Raw genomic sequence first — 22,716 nt, forward strand, 5'->3', positions numbered from 1 at the left:
CCATTGTGGCCATTTGGGTAGTGAACCAGCAGATGGACGATTTTTCTGTCTCTCCTTCTCTCTATAAATCTACCCTTCCAATAAAACAAATAAATCTTTTAAATTTTCTAAAAATAAATAAATCAAGGCAAGTTGTGTGACTGCTGTCCTACATGCTTATTGGTGTTAATAATAGTGTGTGCTACTATTGACGATGCCGAGAAATACTTTCCTAAACCTCACACACTAGACCTTCTAGATGGAAGCTGTGTTTCCCAGTTGAAAGCCAGGAAGTGACGACAGCAGCATAGCGCAAAGTAAGTGTTCAGGGAGTTGCAGGGTCTGCATTCTCATTCCAGGTGATCTGGCAAGTGGTGTTCTCAAAGTAAAAAGAAGGAATTGGACAACATGCCCTCAAGCCCTCTTGTAGCCCAGGCCTCTGGTCAGTTCATCTAGGACCTTGAGCAACCTGCCTTTCAGCAGGCCCCCTTGACCAGACAGGTGAAGAGGTTGAGCAGGGTGACTTCTGAGACACAGTTCCTGCCCATGGTCATTGCCATCCTCTGGCTGCTCAAGTTAAGGTTTCCAAGCAACCCTACAGTTGCAGCCTTGAGGACTAGAGTATGGGCTGTGATTTCTTTTCTCCCCTTGCCTGACTTCTGGGCTGCACGTTCATGAATGGCCAAGTGATAACTTGTCAAGACAAATCCGTTCTTCTGCCCAAAGGCTTGAGACGTGCTTGAACCAAGGCAATCTGTGGGTGCACCTCCCCAGACACCTCAGAATGAGGTGTCTTCCTTGGGCTCTCAGGTGGAAACAAGGCTGTCCGGCTGCTGGTCATCATCCTCAGATCAATTCACCTGCAGTCTTCTCTGGGGAGGGGCTGCACTCACTCTGTGGGTCTTTCCCTTTGGGGTTACATGAATGAGTGCCTGTTCCTCAGTAAACATGCCAGACTTCTCCCATGGTCGGTTTCTCTCACTCTTTCTGAATACCTCCTACAAGAGGCACACATTTATTTTTAGTTGTTAGAAAGTTGTCTTTTAAAAACAGTTCCTAGAGACACTGATAAAAAGAGAAGGCTGATTTTTTTATTCATTTAGATCGATGATTGAAAATCATCAAAAACAGTTGAAATAAAAAAATCCGTAGCTCATACTTGTAGCAGGAACATTACCTGGATTGTGAAGCCAACTTTCATAGATTGCTTGAAATGTTGAAACTGCACGTCTGACTCCCAGGGCTTTGTCATTGTCACAGACCTGCAACACTAACCTGTGGAGCAAGCAAGCAAGTGAACCAAGCGGTTGGTTCATGTTGGGCTCAACAGAGAATGCTTCTAGATGACTGTGGCTAAGGCCCCCTCCTTTCTCAGTGCCCCATTTTCTAACCTTCACCCCAGCCTTCCACAATCAGCTCTGTGAAAAACCATGGACACCTTCCCAGGATTCTCATGGAAAGAAACAAGGAGCTACCAAGAGATTTTATTAATTCGGATGTCTTGTGGCAGTCACACACTAAGCTCAAGTTAGGCCATGTGAGCCAATGAGAAGGCCCCTTCTAGCTGACATCTTCTCATACTTTATGGATTCACTCTCTGGGTCTACCCCAGAAGGTAATTTGCCTGGGTTTCCCTCCGGGTGTACTCTCTGGTACTCTGTGGGTGCCATAACACTGTCTATTGTTACTGGTGATCTATTGGCATATCTGACTCCCCCTGCTCCCTGGATCATGATGAGAACTGTGTCAGGAGGGAGGGGAACCCTGTGGGGGGGGGGATGATCTGGGCAATTCTGTGCCTAAATACCTATTGCTTCGGCAACCCTGGATCCCTTAATTAGAGTGAGAAAAAGCCAGTGATCAATTAACTCCTCTTTTTCATCTTTCTACTCCCAACTGCTGGAGAGTAGTTACTCATTAAGTGCTTGTTAATTGAGTGAGAACTACAAGATGACGACTAGAATGTAGACATTATGTGTACATATGACTGATAGAATAATGAACTCAACTAGTGAAAATGAAACTCCATTGCTTTTTTTTATATTAAAAAAAGTTCAAGTTGGCTGGACCTCATACAAGGAGGCATGCAGTGAATGAGCAGGGCCATGAGTTATAAGGGACTTTGCGGTACCCTTTCTTCTTTCAAAGTTTGGTTTGGCTTTGCTTGTCTGGACAGGAGTGGAATATTTGTGCGTCAGCACTAACAGCGGAGGTTTTGCTAGCAGTCCCCAGGGCCCTGCTGCCTGTTTGGCTGTCTTTTGTTCATCTCATTATTCCCAGACCAGCTGGGAGCTCACTGAAGTAGAGGGATGGTCAGACTGAGGCAGCGCGTCACCAGCCAAGCCCCTGCTGTTGGCCATATCTGGGCTCAGCTCCCGTGTTGTCACCGGTTGACTGTGTTACCTTTTCAAATAGCTTAGCCTCTTTAAGCCTCTGGCTTCTTCTCCACGGAGTGAAATGGTAACACCATCTCCCACGGAACTCTTAGCATCAAGAATGGCAGGCAACCACATAGACACATACTCCAAGGGTGTTCATAGAACACTGAGAGCAGGCCTTGTTAGGCAGCTGGTGAGTGGCACTGGGCATGTTCTCAAGGCTGCAGTTGGGGAAGTCTCTTCATTTTGTCACCTGCAAAGGGCTATGACATACGGGATCTCAACGATTTCATATGACAGAAAGGTGAGTGAGGCAGAAGTCAGCTGACCCATTCCTCAGAGAAGAAAACCTGAGGCCTGGAAAGGCCAAGTGGTTTGCCTGAGGTGGTTCATACAGTCAGAGTGTGACTCTGAGACTTGAACCAGATGCGCTTATTTCATTGCCATTATGGAAGGATTGGGAAGGGAAACCTGCTTGGGCCTTGTGATAATAAAGCCTGGATGCAGAAAGGACAGGGGACATGTTCCAGGCAGATGTGTTGTACAAACAGGGGTCCAGGCAGGGACAATATGGGTTTTAGGAAAGATGATTGCTGAACAGGGAAGTTCATGTCAGAGTAGTGGAAAATAATGGAATTAAGGCTGAACATATTCTGGAAGGCTCTGAGTGCCCAACTAGGGAACTTGGGCTGCATCCAGTCACGGGTTGCCATGGAAGGTTTCAGAGGAAGGGAGTACCGTGATTCCCCAGGAGCAAGAAGATGATGAGAAGCTTTGACGTTATGACTCATCAGGAATGAAAAAGCTGATGCTTATGCTAGAAAAAAAGAGGATCGTGGGGAGTGGGGAGGGCGTCCACCAGACTCAGGAAGGGGCGATTACTCTTGAATGAAGGAAGCACAGGTTCACTTTGTGTGTTTCCATGAGGGATCTGAGGTGGGGGGAAGCAGTGGGGTCAATGGTTGAAGCTTCTAGGGGGAGAAATTTTCAGTTCACAGGAGAGAAAACATTCTAGTCCTTGTAATGCACTTCAACTTCAAGTCATGGAGAGCCCACCACACTGCATGCCTGAGACACAGGGAAGCAACAACGACTGGGTATGGGCAAAGTTCCTAGTGTGCTAGAGCTCATAAGTGAAGGAGGAAGACAGGTCTCAAACAGAGCTGCGCTGGAAATGATTGACCCTGAAGGCCTCTCCTCCAGGAGGCCAGGCTGCCATGGGAGGGGTCAGGGCCTCATCCCTGGGGCTGGGAAGCCATGTGTTAGAGTCCCCCTACTGGGGGATGATCTGGACTGGATGATGCCTCATGTGAGTCTGTGCCTCAGCTCCTGTTGCCAAATCTTTAGCAACCCTAAATCCCTTAATTAGAGGGCGAATGAAAGCGAGTGATCAGTTGGCTTCTCTTTTTCAGAGCCTACCTGTGCGTGTTCTGTCTTCTCTGGAAGACAGAGGTGCAGAGTGTGGCCAAGCAGGAATTTCATCCTGAGTGTGTAGCCAGTGACTCCACCTATGAATTGAAAATCATTTAGCCGAAATTGTGACACCATCTGCACATTAGCATGTGCCTGCAGGTTGGGACCGTGGCCGTGGCGCAACCCTCCAGCAGCTAATACTAGATCGACTCAGGGCAGACTCCTGGTGGGGCCCTGCTGTGGTGCAGTTAACAGCAAGCCTAGGAGCTTGGCAGAAGCAGCAGTGGGGGCAGGGAAGCTGGCCCCGGTGTCTGTGCAACAGCAGCCTGTCCACAGAGGAGCACCATGGCCATAATCTTACCACGACTTTGGGCCTCGCTCTGGTCCTGGGAGGTGGGTGTGTCAGATTGGTGAAGAATAAGGATGTAGCCACGATCACACAGTGGGCAAGCTATGGAGTCCAGCCTTGAACAGAGGTCCTCTGAATGTAGCTCAGGTCATTTTTCTACCTCACCAGCCTGGGGCCAGCATTGATGACCATGGACTCTTCCTATGGAAGGCAGTGGTCAGGTGCCTCTGTCCACAAGGGTCCCCCATGCAGCTCACAGGACCATGGGTTCTTCAGGGATGGAGGTGACACTAATGACATCGATATTAATTTCTTCCAACCTGGGCTGATGAAGCCCTTGGTCTTCATTCTCACAGCCTGTAGAGTGGAAAGCAGAGGTGCGGGGGAGGCCTTGGCAAAGCCAGGAACTAAGCCCAAGTCTACAGAACCTCAAGTTCCTCTCTGGGGGCGGGGGGTAGCAGCTTGCCTATTACCACTGCAGGGTCGTTATCAGGTCATTAGAAGAAAACCCAGTGTCCAAGTCGCCATGGCTCCCATGTCAACTACAACAATAACAGTAATAATAAGCCAAATCCTTCCTTTTCTGTGTGCCACGCTTGAGAGCACAGGGTGCACTCACACCCACCCATCCTGCTTGACTTGCACACAATTCTCAAGACCAACCCGGCTCAGTAGCAGCCACTGCCACATAGCAGTCCAGCCCACCCTTGAACCTCCTTCCCGCGGCCCAGTGTTCTTTGACACTTACCACCCCACCTCTGCTGTCTTCCTGGTTACCTGCCAGTGCCAACCGTGGGTCTCCGTCTGCCTGGCTCAGGTGCAGACCCACCTGTCTTTGCCTGAGCAAGACTGAGCTCACTCACTTGTCTGGGCAGCCTTGAAGGTGGGTTACTAGGTAGGCTCTGGAATCCTGCACCTGAGTATGAATCTTATTGTTAAGAAACCTGACATCAGTTTATTGGTAATAATGATAGTGCCTATGCTATAAGGTTGATACGAAGCTGGGAAAAGGTGATTTACAAAAGTGCCCTTCCAACAGTTATGGAAAATATGTATTATGGAAAAAATAATGTGTGAGCTCCCACATTTTCTTGCACCAAAATAAACTTACCTTCCAATTGCATTTTTGCACGAACTTTTGAATATAGCCCTAGGTGTGGAATGCTTAGCTGGTGCCTGCTCACAAAAAGCACTAACAGGATGGCATCAAGAATGCCTAACTTGACAGTGATGAATGGACTCATTGACTCAAACATTTGAGTTGCAGGGACTTAATTTTTTGAGTTCAGTGTTGTACCACAGTGTATTAAACTAGTACCTATGATGCCGCCATCCCATATTGGAGCACCAGTTTAAGTCCTGGCTGTTCCACATCCCATTCAGCTCCCTGCTAACATGCCTGAGAAAGCAGGGGAAGGGGGATTCATATCCTTGAGCCCCTACCACCATGTGGGAAACATAGATGGAGTTCCAAACTCCTGACTTCAGCCCATTCATCCCCTCGCTCTCTGTCACTCTGCTTTCAAAGTCTTTAAAAAAAAGAAAGAAAAGAAAGAGGTGTGGTTTCCTGTTATGGATCATGTCTTTCACTCGTTGCAAATCACAGATATGCAGGGCATGCAGTACCTTCCAGGTACCCGGTCTGGGGGTGGGGATGCACCTAACCCAATGATTCCATGATGCATATCCTAACCAAGGGCCTGAAATGTACAGGGGCCTACAGGAGCCCAGACGACGGAGAAAGGTTGTTTTTAGGCCACCTGATCTATTCTGTCTCATCTTTCCCATCTCCTCCCCTCGCCTCACCTGACCATGGCATCCTCACCATGCTTCTGGGTCTTTGTTTCCCCACCCCTCACCGGGAAAGCCATGCAAAGGTTCTGCTCTGCCTTGACTCCTGAACTATGTTACCTTCATCTTGTATCACAGGAAACCTTGTGACTTGTAGATAATGTCCACAGAGTGGGAGCTTTGAAAGAGACACATCCTTAAAAACAAGTCGGCGAGGGCCCGGCGGCGTGGCCTAGCGGCTAAAGTCCTCGCCTTGAAAGCCCTGGGATCCCATATGGGCGCCGGTTCTAATCCCGGCAGCTCCACTTCCCATCCAGCTCCCTGCTTGTGGCCTGGGAAAAGCAGGAGAGGACGGCCCAAAGCTTTGGGACCCTGCACCCGCGTGGGAGACCCGGAAGAGGTTCCTGGTCCCGGCATCGGATTGGCGCAGTACTGGCCCGTTGCAGCTCACTTGGGGAGTGAAACACCGGATGGAAGATCTTCCTCTCTGTCTCTCCTCCTCTCTGTATATCCGGCTTTCCAATAACAATAAAATATTTAAAAAAAAAAAAAAAAACAAGTCGGCGAGAAATACAGATGGCCAGCGGGCTCTCCCCTTTCCACTGTTTATGGTAACTCATGTAGAAGCTGAGTCCGCAGAGCAACAGTGACATCCGGCAGGTGGACAGAGGATGCTCAGCAGAACCCTAAGTTCAGGGCTCCTCTTGCAACTTTAAAATGAACCGTTTGCTCCCTAGTCTGAAACCAAACTGCTGTTTCTCCACACACACACAATGCCAGGGTTTAATTAGCAGTAACACACATGCACCTGGCCTTGCATTATTCCCACAACTTCCTGAGTGGGCAAGGGTGGGTCTAGTTCTACCTAGGCACATACTAGACTCCCAAGCATCCTGGTTGAGTGACAGCGCAACGACCCCCAAGCAGCGTTAGAACCCAGGGCTTCTGGTTTTGAACTCAAAGCTCCAACTGCTGAAATGCCGTTCTGTGCAAACTGGGGCGCATCTCACACACGTTATGCAAGAGGGAAATGATAACATGTGTGTGACTCCCCAAAAAGTGTTGGAAGGATGGAAGCATGAGGCCTGTCCTTGGGTACAAAAGGCATTTGAATGAAACCCATGCATAATTTGTCCTAACACTTCATAAACTTTGGAAAAGTGTTTGTGTGCGTGGACTTCAGAATTTTATTGCACCTCCATAAAGTACCTTCTTTTAGTTCATTTTTTTTAAAGATTTTTTTATTATTATTGGAAAGCCAGATATACAGAGAGGAGGAGAGACAGAGAGGAAGATCTTCCGTCTGATGATTCACTCCCCAAGTGAGCCGCAACGGGCCGGTACTGAGCCAATCCGATGCCGGGAACCTGGAACCTCTTCCAGGTCTCCCACGCGGGTGCAGGGTCCCAAAGCTTTGGGCCGTCCTCGACTGCTTTCCCAGGCCACAAGCAGGGAGCTGGATGGGAAGTGGAGCTGCCGGGATTAGAACCGGCGCCCATATGGGATCCCAGGGTTTTCAAGGCGAGGACTTTAGCTGCTAGGCCATGCCCCCGGGCCCTTTTAGTTCATTTTCTAAGAACTGTTAGAAGTCCCCTTACAGGTATAAGTTAAAAAAGGACTTCACCATTTTCTGCCTCTGACTTCTGCTGACCTGTAGAGAACTTGCCAGTATTCAGTCCTGATAAAACACCTGGAAAGAGCTTGGCATCGTGTCCTAAACCTGGTGATGCAGTAAGTTATTTTAAAGGAAAATTCTGGGCCCGGTACAGCAGCCTAGCAGATTAAATCCTTGTCTTGAACACACTGGGATCCCATATGGGTGCTGGTTCTAATCCCAGCAGCCCCGCTTCCCATCCAGCTCCCTGCTTGTGGCCTGGGACAGCAGAAGAGGACAGCCCAATGCCTTGGGACCCTGCACCTGTGTGGGAGACCTGGAAGAGGCTCCAGGCTCCTGGCTTCGGATTGGAGCAGCTCCAGCCGTTGCGGCCGCTTGGGGAATGAATCATCAGATAGAAGATCTTCTTCTCTGTCTCTCCTCCTCTCTGTTTATCTGACTTTCTAATAAAAATAAATGTTAAGGAAAAAAAAAAAGAAAATCCTAAAAGTGAACTATTGGAGTTTCTTCGTTATCTGCCTCCTCTCCCTAAGCTGGTCTTGCACAAGTGTGATGACCTTCCATTGGGTGACAAAGATGTCGTAAGTGAAACGTTTACAGGCACTACAGGAATGACCTGGTGCCTCGCCCACCTCATTAGAATTCTAATTGGGGTGTGGAGGAGCTGCTGCTATAAATGGTAGGGCAATCCCTGGCAGCCCGTCTCCCCACACCGTCCGTGCCATCCCCAGACGAGCCCGCGGACAGGCAGAGGAAGGTGAACCATGGCTGGTGAGTGTGCGTGTGGCATCTCCTCCGCGGGGGCGCTTACTGGCAGCCCATGCTTCCCCCTTCCCTGGTGCCAGCCACCTCCACTCCCCGCTGCCCCACTCCCGGGCTGGATGTCAGTGTTTTAGGGCTCTGTTCTCAGTCTGTTCTCCATGGCTGCCACCAGCATGTTTCCAGGGGCCAATCATGATGGGAATGTGTTCTGAGTGGTGGTCAGGGTGCTGCAGGTGACAGTCCCCTTAGAGATAGGATCAGCTTTGTCTCTTTGGTGCTTCCCTGACCCATCGGTCACCACCTTGGTAAAGTCAAGCCTGATGACACCTGCTCTGAGGCATAGCTTTACCTGCGGTTGGTGGCAGAGACAAAGACAGCCTAGCTAGGCGCCCTAAGGGGTGAGAAAGGTGGCCTGGAAGTGGGTTGGAAAGAAACCACCGGCATCCCTGGAATGCGCCTAAGTAAACTACACGGGGAAGTCCCGGCAGACTGAAAGTGATTTGATGAGCTGAAGCCCAGTAGCAGAAGGAGCAGGTGTGCCACGAGATTCTCTCCGAGGCCAAGAGCAGCATGGAGAAGTGGGGTGAAAAAGAACAGGAAGTGCAGGTTCCTTAGCCTCTGTGGTTACTGTCGAGGAGCTGAGCCCTTTGTTAATCAGCACTGGGGCGAAGCAGCGTGTTAATTATTGCCTGTCGGGGGTGCTAAGCCTGCTGGGTGGACAGAGACGCCAAACCCAAACAAGGCATGAGTCAAAGCTGTAAACATTTTGTCCATGACGGTTAGGAGCTCAGGGAGGGTTTGTCAAAAAATCGCTGAGCCACATGCAGAGGGTGAAACAGCTGCCTTCTGATCATCACCAAGACTGGGACAGGGGCTTGCCACAGTGGGTCCCTGGGAAGGGGCTGCTGGATTGAGACGCTAAGAACAGGAGATCGGGCTCCAGCCCGCTCGAGGAGACCTCAGCCAGGAGGCTGGGACTGGGAGGCTGGAACCCTGGAGCCTTCAGCAAGGTCAGAGGGGGCTGGTAGCAGAGTTCAGCTTCATCCCAGACGCAATGGGACCTTTGTGCTGCTGCCAGCGCTGAGCTCATTCAGAGAGGTATGGGCCTTCGGGGGCCCAGGAAAAGCCATTGCACAGCAGGCTTTCTGGGAGCTCTGGGTTTTATACCATCACAGAACCTCAGGGCTGCAAAACGAACAGCTTGAAATAGATGGTTTTTGAGGCATCTTCTAGGGCTTTCTCTCTCTCTAAGGAAACCAAGGACAGGGAGCAGATGGGCCCTGCTATAATGGCCAACCTCAGGCAGTGTGCCCAAACTCTGCAGCAGAGTCCCACAGATGGCCTGCCCCACTGAGTCAGATGTCCTAGACGCCCCATGTGCTAGGTACCTGGGACCCACGAAGACGCTACGCTCACACAGATCAGAGATGTCCTAGCATCACAACAGGATGAGGACAAAGGCTAGCAGGGAGAAAAATCAATCCTTGGAAAGCCAAGGAAGAGACAGGTGGGTGCACCCAGTCCCTTCAACTTGTCCAACGTGCAGCTTCTGGCTCAGTGCCTATCATGAGCCAGGGAGGGCTTAGCCAGTGCTTTCAGAGGCATGAATGTACTAGGGAGATTCTTTTTGGTTTTTTTTAAGATTTATTTATTTTAATTAGAAAGGTAAATTTACAGAGAGGAGAGACACAGAGAGAGGTCTTCCAACCACCAGTTCATTCTGAACCATAATGTGATTACAATGGCCAGAGCTGAACCAATCCAAAGCCAGGAACCAGGAGGAGCTTCTTCCAGATCTCCCAAGCAGGTGTAAGCTCCCAAGGCTTTGGGCCATCCTATACTGCCTTCTCAGGCCACAAGTAGGGAGCTGGAATGGAAGTGGAGCAGCAGAGACATGATCCAGCACCCATATGGGGTGCTGTACTTGGAGATGGAAGATCAGCCAGCTGAGCTATTATGCTGGCCCCTGGAGAGATTCCTAAAGGGAAGGGGCTGTGGGAGTTGCAGGGGGAGCCTGGAGACGAGTGAGGAGCAGGTCTTGCCCTCAGTGAGCTGCAGTCTCATGGTGCTGGGTAACGCCACTTCACAGATAAATAGGCTGCATGATGGTACAAGCCAAGGGCCATAGCCCAAAGCGAGGAGATGCAAAATGGCTGGGACTGGGGACGGGGAACCCTGACTCAAGATGGTAATGGATGGTAGACAGTGCACTGAACTTGCTGGGAAGTGGCTTTGTAGCCTAAAGAGTTCTCTGGAAACATAAACGTGAGTGTGTAGGTCAGCATGACCCAGGGGAACACGGGGACCTCACATGTGCTTGTTTGAAAGGAAATTATTTGAGAGGACATTGTTCCCAGTTTCTACCTTAAGGCTCTTGTTGGAATTCAAGGCAGTTGGCTTTTCTGCTCTGTTGCTGGCCATGAATGGAACCATGGCAGGGAAGGCCTGGTGGAGTCTTGTACCAAGTGCCATGAGGATGCACAGGAGTACAAACTGCAAATAAAGGAGTTGCTCCCGCAGGAGTGTAGGGGGAGCACTGTCTCCCTTCTCCAAGGCCACTGGGAGGCCCTGGTGAAGGGTGGGCAGAGTCCTCAGGGCACCAACCTGAACCACCAAAGACCCTGCCTCCGTTTGGGGGATGTGTGCTGTGTGCTGCTGTGAGCTTGCCTTCCCTGGACAGCACATTGGCCTCAGTTGCAGGGACGCGCCATCTCTGGGCCTCACTTCCCGAGGCTGCTCCAGGCCTGTCTCCCTAGCTTGGTGCTCAGACACCAGGGCCTCTTTCTCCCGTGAAAGTTCTCCTGGATTCCCACCTCCTTCTGCTCTGTGAGTTTCTAGGTGCTTCCAGGTCCCTCCTTGCATTCATTCTGTGTCTGCTGTCTGGAGTGCAGCCCCAGCCATGCCTTCTCTCTGGAAGGCAGTTGACCACTTGGAGTGCAATAGCGTGACTCCAGCTGCTGCACGTTCACAGCATGAGCAGCCACCTCATCCACTTGCTCTCACCCACTGCTGCAGTTGCCCCCCATTCCACCGAGAGCAAGAGCCCCCCTGAAGAGTATCATACAAAGTGGTAACGGGACAAGCCCAGAGCACTGTCTGGATAGACTGTCAGTTCCATCCCTTCTAGATTAAGGGTCTCAAGAGGTTACTGAATCTGTGTGTCTCAGCTGTAAAATGGGGCCATGGCAGCCTCTGCCACCTGAGGCTTCTTAAGCCTTGGGAACTTCTTTCACAAGCCTCTGTTCTCTTTGCTTGGGAACTTTAAGAAAACCCCTACACAATGACATCACTGCTGCAGCAGGGCTGTGCAAGGTAAGCGCACAGGAGCCTCCCAAGCACAGATCCTGTCCTTCCTGTCACCAGCCCCATCCCTCCCTATCCGCCTCTGACAGATCGATGGATCCAGCATTTTTTCCATGCTGCCTCCACCCTGCAGGACTGCTGCAAGCCCAGTCTCCTCCCCAGGTCCCACACGCCAGCTGGTGGTGTGCTGAGGTTAGCGAATTCTTCTCCTTATCACTTGGGAGTGGAAGCAATGAGTCCTCAAGGCCTTTGGCAGGGCCTGGGAGATGGGCTTACAAGGAGTCACAGTCCCCCCTCTCTGTTTCCTTGTATATGAATTATTATGTGGCCCAGGGAGACAGTTGATGAATAATAGTTTCATTAAGTATAAAATGATGCACGGTCCCCGCTGTAAGTTAGCACAGTCCCCATTGCATGTTAGAATCACTGGGAGGTTCCAGTGCAATAGCCTAGTGGCTAAATCCGTGCCTTGAATCGGCTGGGTTCTCATATTGGCACTGAATCATTTCCCAGCTGCCCTACTTCCCATCCAGCTCCCTACTTGTGGCCTGGGACAATCAAAAGCCTTGGGAACCTACACTCTGCATTGGGAGACCTGAAAGAAGCTCCTGGCTCTTGGCTTCAGATCAGCTCAGCTCTGGCCGTTGTGACCACTTGGGGAGCGAACCAGTGGACAGAAAATCTTTTTCCTCTGTCTTTCCTTCTCTCTGTATACCTGTCTTTGCAATAAATAAATAAGTAAATCTTAAAATAATAAATAAATACATAAATAAAGTTACTAGGAGAGCTACCAAATATATATATCATTGCTAGTGCTGGTATTGTGGTACAGTGAATTAAGCCGCCACCTGCACAGCCAATCTCAGATGCTCTGTTTCTGTTTTAACTCCTTGCTAATGTGCTTGAAAAGGTGACAGAAAATGACCCTAATACTTGGAGCCCTGCCACCCATACATGATTTCTAGATAGAGCTCCAGGCTCTTAACTGAAGCTTGGCCCAGCCCTGACCATTGAGGCCATCTGGAGAGTGAACCAGCAGATAGAAAATATTCTCTCTCCACCCCCCTCTCTCTCTGTCTCCCTTTCATGTAAACAAAGCAAATATTTTTGTAACAGAAGAAATACCAGTGCTGTGACATCCCAGAGATGCTGCTGTAATTGCTGGGGAGTGGGTGACATGCAGTCCAGGGCAGCTGCTCTGTGTGATGTACACAGCAAGGACTGATGGGTGCTGGGAAACACGCTGAGGAGTCTTCCCCTCTTCCTGCCCCCTGACTGTATGATGTCTAGGCAGGGAGGTGACTGAGTGGTCCTTTTCCCCCAGGAAGCATCCAGGACTTGTATCCCATGTCACAGCCACCACAGCCCCCTGTCACTTGGGTCGAGCAAAGCTGACTTCCACTCTGAGTTTGACTGCAGGCTCTGTCTGAACGTGTGACATTGGTCAAGTAACTTGGCCTGTCTGGACTCCCAAATCCCTGTTCTATAAAATGGATAATCATCAGGCTTGGGGACAGTTAAAGGACAAGGCGCGAATGAGATGCTCTACACAGTGTCTGACCCATAAGGGGCCTAAGGAGCAGCCCAGGAAGGACACAGCCTCCTTCACATCATGTCATTTGGCTATTAGATGTGGGGTCCCCAGGCATTGGCTTCCCTGCCTCCAGGAGGTACTAGGGGTGAGTGCCTCTTGGACCCCAACCATCTTCCTTCAAGGAAGGCTGTGCAGGCCTCATGGGTGAGAACCATGTAACTCAGAGACTTTGAGAGGCTGGCCCTGGGTCTAGGCCCATCCAGACCTGCAGGCCAGGGCTCACGCACCCTTGTCCCAGGGAATCTCTCTGGGCTCCCAGTCTGTCTACCAGCAGAGCCCTGGGCTTCCAGGGCCTAGGTGCCAAGAACTTGTGCACTTGTGCTGCACGGATGGAAGATGTCTGAACGTGAGGGAAAGCCAAAGAGAAATGGCATGTGTTAGAAAGAAAGGAGAGGGGTTGGGAGTGATTAGGGACACAGATGGATCTTGCAACTAGAGATGAGTCTTGCCAACTGTTGGATATGTCTTTTTGCCCGGGAGTGAGGGTAAAGGTGTTGCTGGGACCGGCCTGTAGTCCCTTGGCAATTACTGAAACCTAGTCTTGGCATCTGGGCCAAGCTCTGCTCCAAAGCCACTTTGTGATCTCAGCAGGAAACTTCCCCATTGGAGGCCTCAGGTTTCCGATCTGTAATGTGGGAACATGGGATTACATCACTGGTTTTCAAGCTGCATGGTCACTCTGTAGCAGGTTGCACAATCAGCTTAGGGGGTTGTGATGCGGCAGATGTTGAAGAGCCGGTATCAGGGGGCAACACCATGCATAGTAGGCACTTAAACTGCTGGGTGATATCTGTGCCATGTGTGAAAACATCATCAGACATCTTTCTGAATGTGATCTCTATCCAAAAATCTCAGAAGTCACTTTGCTGGATGAATTTTAATGCTTCTATCAGCCCTCTTTGTGGATGAGGGGAGTAGAGTATGAGCAATGGGACTGTCAGAGTCAAACTGTGGCAGCACTGGTCAACTGCCAGACCTTCTCATCACAGCTGAACCAGCCCATCAAGGACTGAAACAGTGAACCGCTTTCCACAACCCAGCATCTTTCCTGGGCAGCTCATGTTAGTCAAAGGTGGCCAGGGGTTGCATGAATAGGTTTATGTGAGCTTTGACAGTGAGTGATGGTAAGCCCCATTACAACAAAGGCTTAGAAAAACCAGAGCCTCGTTGTTTGCGCACTCAAGAGGTCTGGAGGTAGACAGCTCTGGGCAAGTCAGGGACAGAGTCCTGGGTCACGGATAGCTCTGCCTGGTCCATGGTGGGCACTTGAGCTCTGTCCACATCACACCCACACACTCCAGGATGGAAGCAGAGGGAGGAAAACAGGCAAAAGTCATTTGACAAGTGTGCCTCCCCAAAGACTTGAAAACAGGTATTTAACACATATTTGGGGTGAACTTTGGCCTAATGTTGAAGACCCCTACAACCCCTACTGAGATACAGGGCTTAGCCTCCTGGCTCCTGAGTCCAGCCTCACTCTGGAGCATGCTCTGGGAGACAGCAGCTGACAACTCAAGTAGCTGGGTCTCTGCTACTCTTGTGGGCCACTCAGATGGAGTTCCAGGCTCCTGGCTTCCGTCTGGCCCAGCCATTGTATGTATTTGATAGTATACCAGTGGGTAGAAATACTCTGTGTGTCTTGATCTCTCTCTGCCTCTCAATAAGTAAAAATAAAAATAAATTTTAATTTAAAAAAATGAAGATGAGTACTCACATATGAATGTTTGCTGATAGTGGTACTGTTCACAACAGCCGAATGTTGGCCAGCTGATGACCGGATGAGCACAACTCAGCTCTTCTCCATGGGGGTTCTCCAGGAGGGTCATGGGAAAATAGGATAAAAAATTAGGCTTGTTTTGATGCAAAAAAAAATGTTGAAACTCACAACTAATTTTTCTCCAAAATTCATTTTCTGTGAATGCTTTCTAAAATAGAATACAATTTAGCCATAGAAGAGAATGCACTCCTACTATATGCTATAACATGAATGAGCCTAGAAAACACTGCACTAAGTAAAAGAAGTCAAATTCAAAGACCACACAGGCTGTATGATTCCATCCCTGTGACATACACAGAACCCACAAATCACAGTCATCCCGTGACAGCTGTGGGGTATCGGCAGCAATGGCCAAGTCCTGGAGTAAGACAGTGGGGATGGGACAACAACACAGTGAAGGTACCAGGTGCCATGGGATGGTACTGCAAAATGTGTACTGCAAAAAGCCAATTTTTATGTTGTGTGCATCTTACCTCAATTTAAAAAAAAATTAAAATGTGACTTCCTGGAAGTTAACACATGTGCCTGCTGGTCGTTGGCCAGACCTTGCTCATGTGACCAAACCACTACACCCAGGTGCCTGTTCACACACAGTGGAGTTTATGACCAGGAAGCAAGGAGCAAGTACATCCGGGTTAGTCATTTAGCAGTCTCTGTCATTAAGACTGCTGGTGGCACTGTTAGTCTCAGAGATGGTCCCAGGAATAAGTTCCCTGGCAAGAAGCAGAAACTGCAGGGAGAGCTAGGAAGAAGGGGCCAGATGTCTCTAGCCAGGCCAATTACCTCCCAGCCTGTGTTCTTTGTGCCAGAAATAAGGCTTGAGAGTGTGTGACTTATCTCTAGGTTTCTTTTCCCTCAGATTGTGGGTGTTTTGCTTTGTTTTGTTTTGTTTTGTTTTGTTTTGTTTTGGAGACCATCCAGGCCTGCTAAGATCTTGGCCACACCTTCAGGTGGGAGGTACCAGCATTGTCCATCCATTTCCTAACTGATTAAGAGACCACCAATGGGGAACATCTTACCTGTAGGTTCTGGCTCAACAAGGAGGGGTCAGGGAATGCTTAAAATCCTAAGGCCCTTCCTCAAACCTTTGGTGTCTCTCTCCCTCCCCCTTTCCTCTTCCCTCTCCCTTTCCTGCTCACTTGGTCCCTTTGCAAATCAACTTTTCTGTCTGCAATAGATTCCCAGCTTTTTATTTCTATACTAAGCTGAGGAAAGAACCCACTAGGCCTTTCTGGTAACAGTTTGAAGATTTTTTAATTTTTATTGGAAAGGCAGATTTACAGACAGAAGGGGAGAGAGACAGAAAGATCTTGCATCTGCTGGTTCACTCCCCAAATGGCCACAACAGCTGGAGCTGAGCCAGTCCAAAGCCAGGAGCCAAGAGCTCCTTCCGGGTCTCCCATGTGGGTACAGAGGTCCAAGGACGTGGGTCATCCTTGTCTGCTGCTTTCCTAGGCCATTAGCAGGGAACTGGATGGGAAGTGGAGCAGCTGGGACATAAACCAGTACTCATATGGGACATTGGTGCTTGCAGGTAGAGAATTAGCCTGTTGAGCCGCCGTGCCAGCCCCTGATTGTTGTTGTTTATGATTTATTTATGCAACTGATGTTGTGGTGTGGTGGGTAAAGCCATTACCTGAGTTCTGGCATCCCAAATAGGTAACTGGTTCAAATTTAGGCTGCTCCGCTTCTGAACCAGCTCCCTGCTAATGTGCCTGGGAAAGCAGTGGAAGCCAGTGCAAGCACTTAGGCCCCTGCACTCACATAGGAGACCCGGAAGAAGCTGCTGGCTTCGGCCTGACTCAGCCCCAACCATTGCAGGCATTTGAGGAGTGAGTCAGCAGATGGAAGCTCTCTGTCTCTCCCTCCCTCTTGGTGCCTCTGCCTTTTAAATAAGTAAAATAAATGTTTTTAAACGTTTATTATTTATTTATCTATCTGTAAGTAGTCAGAGTTAGAGACAAAGAAATAAGGGTCTTCCATCTGCTGGTTCACTCTCCAAATGGCCACAATGGCCAGGGTGGGCTCAAGCCAAAGCCAGGAGCTGTGAGCTTCCTCAGGATTTCCCATGTGGGTACAGGAACCCATGCACCTGAGTCATCTAACACTGCTTTCCCAGGCACATTGGCAGGGAGCTGGATTGAAAGTAGGGCAGTGATGACTCGAACTGGCACTAATGTGGGGTGCCACAAATGTAAGCAGTAGTTTGACATGTTATACCACCACACTGGGCCCAAGACTACCTATATTTCAGACGCCAATTCAAATCCAGGTTGTTAAGTCTGCTTCTGACCAACACATCGTAACTGGGGGACTTCCAGCACCACTCCCCAAGTTTAAGCATTTGATAGAGCAGCTGTCGGAGCTCAGGCCAGCAATCCAGTTCCCAGATGATCGGCTTACCGTGAGAGGATACAAGGCAGAAGCAGACACATGCAAGGGATGCGTGTGGCAAGGTTTAGGGGCAGAGTGCCCAGTTTCTACTCCTTGTCTCCGCCCAGGGAAGCTCTTATAACCCTATTCTTTGGGATTTTATGGAGGCCTCATTATGTAGGATGATTGATTGAATCATTGGTTTGATGATTAATTTGTTCTTAGGCCCTCTCCCCTCCCTGGAGGTCCGGGGAAGTGGCCAGGCAGCTCCGTGCCTGTAATCACTGGATCTTGACAAGCAGCACCCCCATACGTCCCACTCCCTCACCCCCTCAACCACCAGGTGTCTCATTAGCATACAAACAAAAACTCAAGATTCCAGGTTGGTTTTGTTTTTGTTTTGTTTTTATTTATTTATTTATTTATTTTTTTAGAGCTGTGAGTCAGGGAAAAAATAAATATGTATATTTTTTCCATCATGCCTGAGGTATATTACCTCGTGGAAGACACACACCTGCCTTTCCCCGCCTCTCTCTGCAGTCATAGCATCCCGCCTTATCTTCCCAAAGCTGACTGGGACACCTTCTGGAGCAGGGGTACGCAGGAGACTGCCAGCACAGCTGAGCCCCTATCCCTCCCCTCTGGCTTACAGAACCCTTGCAGGGCTCACAGGCTCCCATGAAGGCCCTCAGGCCTCACGCTTACTGCCAGGAGGGGCTGTCTCCCGGGGGCCCTACTCAGGGGCGGGGTGACCTGGCCTCTGCACGCCTTGGCTTGCTCACCTGTAAAACAGGTGGCAAACGTGGCTCTACTCACAGGGTTAATGGGGGAGGGACCGAGTGTGGTGACAGCACATGGGATGCTCCGGAAACTTCCGCTGAAACTCTGGTGGTCATCACCACCACCATCGCCCAGGTCTGACCAGACTGGGCATCCACAGAGTCTCTCGCCTCCTGTTACAGGCAGCCCTGGTGGGAGGGACCTGGTCTCTGCAGCCTCACCCCTGGCCCTGGACAAGCACAGCACTTGCCAGAGTGCCAGGTCTGAGCTGTCTCCACTCAGTATTTTTGTACAGATTTCATCTGTTTTCCCTCCCTCTTTGTTGCTCCTCCCCTCCCTACTCTCTTCTCCACCATTCACCAGATTTTTGCTGATTGCATGACTATTTTCATTTACCTGAATTTGTGCAAAAACATGTTGACATGTTCTTTCAGGAAATACCTGTTGGGTAAGTGAAGGAGTGGTGTACCTAGGAGTGAATGACTCTTTAGTACCCTGAGTTGGTATCAAGATCGCCTCCAGAGATCTGCTATCCAGTAGCAGCTTTTGGTTAGAGACCCTGTCCCTTGGCTCATGCCCTGTGCTGCTCTAGGGGAAGCCGGCTTGCTGGTCCTGCCCTGGCCACTGCTGGCTCCAGGCTCACCTTGCTCTCTCCTCAGCGCGGGGCCTCCACTCTAGCCAGAAAACACGCCAGGCTCCCCGGTGCCTCTGGACCTGCCTTCCGGTTACCTAGAATACAGACCACCCCACTGGAGCCCGCAGAACTCTCTCTTCTCTCCCAGCATTCTCAGTGAAGCTTTTCCTGAGGATGATTCTCTCCTGCTTGCATCTGTCTGCCCCCTCTCCTTGTGGGACCCTGAGTTTTCAGTGTCCCACAACCGCTCGAGTTCCTGGAAAGAAGAAACCATAATGTAACCCCATTTCTGCCTGCAGTGTACAGAGGGTCCCACAAAGCACAGGTGCTCTGTGTGCCTATAGAACAAGCACCCAAATTTACCTTCCCTGATGCGCTTTTGTCTGAGCTGCCATGGAAATGGTCATCTCGTGCCGCTGGTTTTGTCCTGATTGGTTCATTCAGGTATACCTCTCTTCCTCTGTGGATCAAATTATCCTAACAGTGTCAAGAAGTGCGTTAGGCATCAGATCAAGAAGGCAGTTTCTGATGGAGAGAGGCAGGCACATATAGAAAGAGTTTTCCCTTCATTTGCAGCCCTTACTATCCTCAGTTGGTTCAGCAATCAGAGTCGGTACAGTGGCGTAACTGGCTAATCTTCCACCTCCAAGCCCCAGCATCCCATATAAGCACCAGTTTGTGTCCTGGCTGCTCTACTTCTCATCCAGCTCCCTGCCTGTGGCCTAGGAAAGCAGTGGAGGACAGCCCAAAGCCTTTGTACCCTGAACCCATTGAGAGACCTGGAAAATGCTGCTGATTCCTGGGTTGGGATCAACTCAGCTCTGAACATTGCAACCATTTGGGAGTGAACCAGTGGATAGAAGATCTTTCTCTCTGTCTTTCCTTCTCTCCATATATTTGATCTGACTTTCCAATAAAAATAAGTAATTTTTTTAAAAAAGAATATGACGATCTAAAAAGTACTTGCTGCATTGCCGGGAGAATGCTTCTCTTAAACCTTTTGCCCAGGTCTGGCCTACTGTCTCATCCCCTTGGGCCTCCCCACATGACAAACACCTTTTGTCACTCTAGCATCCCGGCAAGCCTTCATTCTCAGGTTTTTCAGCTGCTCTGCAGTGCCTAAGGGCCTTGGCGACATAGAAGACCCCTGATTCTGAGCAGTGTTTCTGGCCCTGAGAGCTGGGGAGTCCCCCTGCTCAGAGAGGCTTGCCAGTGCGCTCTGGCTGGGAGCCGGTCAAAGGCTTGGAAATTCCTGGATAAGATTGCAAAGATGACTGTCTCAAAACTCTTGTTCCTGCACTTCTCCCTGGAATGAGAGGTGCCAGGGCTGAGCAGAGGAAATTATAAGATGTACCAGGATCCATGATGGGTTTGGCCCATATGAGCCTTAGGAGAAACCCCTTCTTCCCTTCCCAAACTCTTATCACTGGGGGGAGGGGGGGCTGCCATCATAGGAAGGCAGTATCCTTGATGGCTGGCTGGCCATTCATACATGGAGGGCACAGATGCGCTTGACTCTGGGCAGACATTTTCTGGGATCTGGGGTGATGTGGGTCCCTGAGCCTGGGACAATAGCATGGGCTAGTTGTGATGTTCTGCAGAACAACGTCTTCAGAGTTGCAATGTGATCCTCCCCAGAAGTTGGGCCCTGCTCCCTTGACACCTGACACCCAGTTCCTAGGCTTTGCTTCCCTTTCCAGGACCCCACCCCCGGACTTCAACTTCCCTTTTCTGTATCACAGCTCTAGAACCCCAGAATATCAACTGGCAGATTGGTATCAACCGTCAGGCGCATCACACAGACAAGTTCTCCAGCCGGGATCTCATCCTCCGCAGAGGCCAACCCCTGGAAATCTCACTCTCCTTTAACCGCCGTCTGGGCTCTGGCGATAATCTGGAGTTCACAGTGTCCACAGGTACCTGCTCACCACTCCCCCTGCCCCCATTACCACTCACAGACCCGCTTCCCCAGGAGCCCCAGGGCTACATCTCCTAGCAGGGGTGGTAACCACCCTGGATTGCTGGGCTCTGCTCCAGCCCATCTCTGCCACTGGATGCTGTGTGACCTGGGCAAGCAACTGCCCATCCCTGAGCCTGAGAAGCAATGGGGTACTGATCCACGCGGTGTCACCAGCACTGTCACTTGGCACTCCACTGGTGACATCCCACCTCACCTCCACCCCTGGACTCCTGTGGCTGTCTTGGAGCCTGTTCTCTCTCCATGCTCTGACCACCACTCCTCAGTTTTGTAAGGCCAAGCCAGGGTGAATGAGGGGTGGCCTAGGAGGAGGCTGAGAAGGGTGGCTGATAAGGCTGCCTGGGGAGAAGGTGGCTCCCTGCTCAGCCAGCGGTGATATATGGATTCACCAAGGTCAAAGAGAGCCTACAATACTCTAGCACTGTATAAGGCACATTCCCTTGTCCCCCACCCCCCACCTTGACAGCCCCCTAATGAAAACAACCCCTCATGACTTCTCTGGCTCACGGTCTGTACCAGACCAGTGAACCTTGCCCGGGAGCGCCCCCACTAAAGCTTGTTTTAAGCTGAATTTTATTCCGTGTGGATTTCCGGTTTTGAACATGAACTTGAGCCTTACAGGTTTCCTTTGTCCTCTGCCTCCATCGACAGGGCCTTATCCATCGGAGTCCACAGGAACGAAGGCCGTGTTTCCTCTCTCCAGCGAGACCAGTCGTGGTGGCTGGAATGCCGTGCTCAAGGGCAGCAACAACAACATTCTCACTGTTACCATCTCCACTCCCGCCAACGCCCCCATCGGCTTGTACACACTCAGCACTCAGATCTCCTCCCAGGGCCGTGTCTCCACTGTGACTCTCGGCACCTTCATACTGCTCTTTAACCCCTGGCTGCAAGGTAGGTCTCCAGCTGCGCACATAACCTGCCAGCTCTGGCCACGAAGGAGGAGACGAAAAACGGTCCCTATGGCCTCGGGTTAGATGAAAGCCAGTCCGTGGGCTGTGGGAAAAACACAGCAGCAGGTGGAAATTGGGAGCTCTGGCACTCAGTTTGGGCAGTCATTCCAGTTCTCTGGGTCCTAGAGTCCTTACAAGCAAATGCACATCTTGCTGTTTCTTCCCAGGCTGGCACAGAGATCACATGAGTGCTCACACACTGACTGACAGGGACAGTGAACACAGCCTAATTCTGTGGAGACAGCTTTCAGGGGGTTCTAATCCTCAGGCCCATCCCAGCTTCTCTGTCCAGATCACGGTTCCCACAATAAGAACTGGAAACACTAGGTCCAGAATTGCACTCCCCTGTGGAAGTTGGGGGACAGAAAGGCAGGACTCACCCTGGCCCAGTACCAGTCTCGGGAGTAAGGGAGGTACTGATGGTTTGGGTCCCCTGTAAGCCTCTAAATCCCAGGTGTCTACTTTTCATATACAACAGCGGACGATGTCTTTCTGAGTAACCACGCTGAGAGACAAGAGTATGTTGAGGAAGATTCTGGCGTCATCTATGTGGGAAGCACAAACCGAATTGGCATGGTTGGCTGGAACTTTGGACAGGTGAGGCTCAGGATAACATCTGTTCTACAAGAAGTGCTTGGCTCCCTGCTGCACCAAGTGGTGGAAGATCCCACATCTGTTCACTTGCATGCCCAACCCCGTCCTGTTCATTTGTTCACAAGGTGTTGATTGACCACCTACTTTGTACCAGGCCCCAAGGTGCACACTGAAGATACAGAGCACAAAAAGTATCCCTTATCCTTGAAAATGTCACAGTGTGGCGGGCAAGACAGACACATGTAACCCACCTGAAGCAGTAAAGTGGTGCTGGTGCCATGCCATGTGATCAGAAGGCCCACCAGAGCCACTGAGGACAATACTGGGCTTCTCTTATCTATTCCACGTAAAGATGCCACAGACTGCCCTCAGTGTCTCTGGCGACTTTGAAAGCCACGCCTTCCACAGCTTTTATTACTTTGAGTGCCCACTGGGTCCACAGA

The 22,716-nt window shown here is 50.4% G+C and overlaps 1 protein-coding gene across 1 annotated transcript in view; it reads left to right on the top strand.

Moving 5' to 3' along the window:
- The first annotated feature begins 18,528 nt into the window (after nucleotides 1-18,528).
- The window catches only part of TGM3 (transglutaminase 3), a 30,036-nt gene continuing 25,848 nt past the window's right edge, over nucleotides 18,529-22,716 (top strand). Inside the window, exons 1-4 of the mRNA XM_058679895.1 lie at nucleotides 18,529-18,562; nucleotides 20,491-20,664; nucleotides 21,378-21,620; nucleotides 22,158-22,276. Of these exons, the coding sequence (XP_058535878.1) occupies nucleotides 18,529-18,562; nucleotides 20,491-20,664; nucleotides 21,378-21,620; nucleotides 22,158-22,276 (570 nt within the window). The remainder of the gene's footprint in view (nucleotides 18,563-20,490; nucleotides 20,665-21,377; nucleotides 21,621-22,157; nucleotides 22,277-22,716) is intronic.

The sequence above is a fragment of the Ochotona princeps genome, chromosome 22 (genome assembly GCF_030435755.1).
Source record: "Ochotona princeps isolate mOchPri1 chromosome 22, mOchPri1.hap1, whole genome shotgun sequence".
NCBI classification, from domain to species: Eukaryota; Metazoa; Chordata; class Mammalia; order Lagomorpha; family Ochotonidae; genus Ochotona; species Ochotona princeps.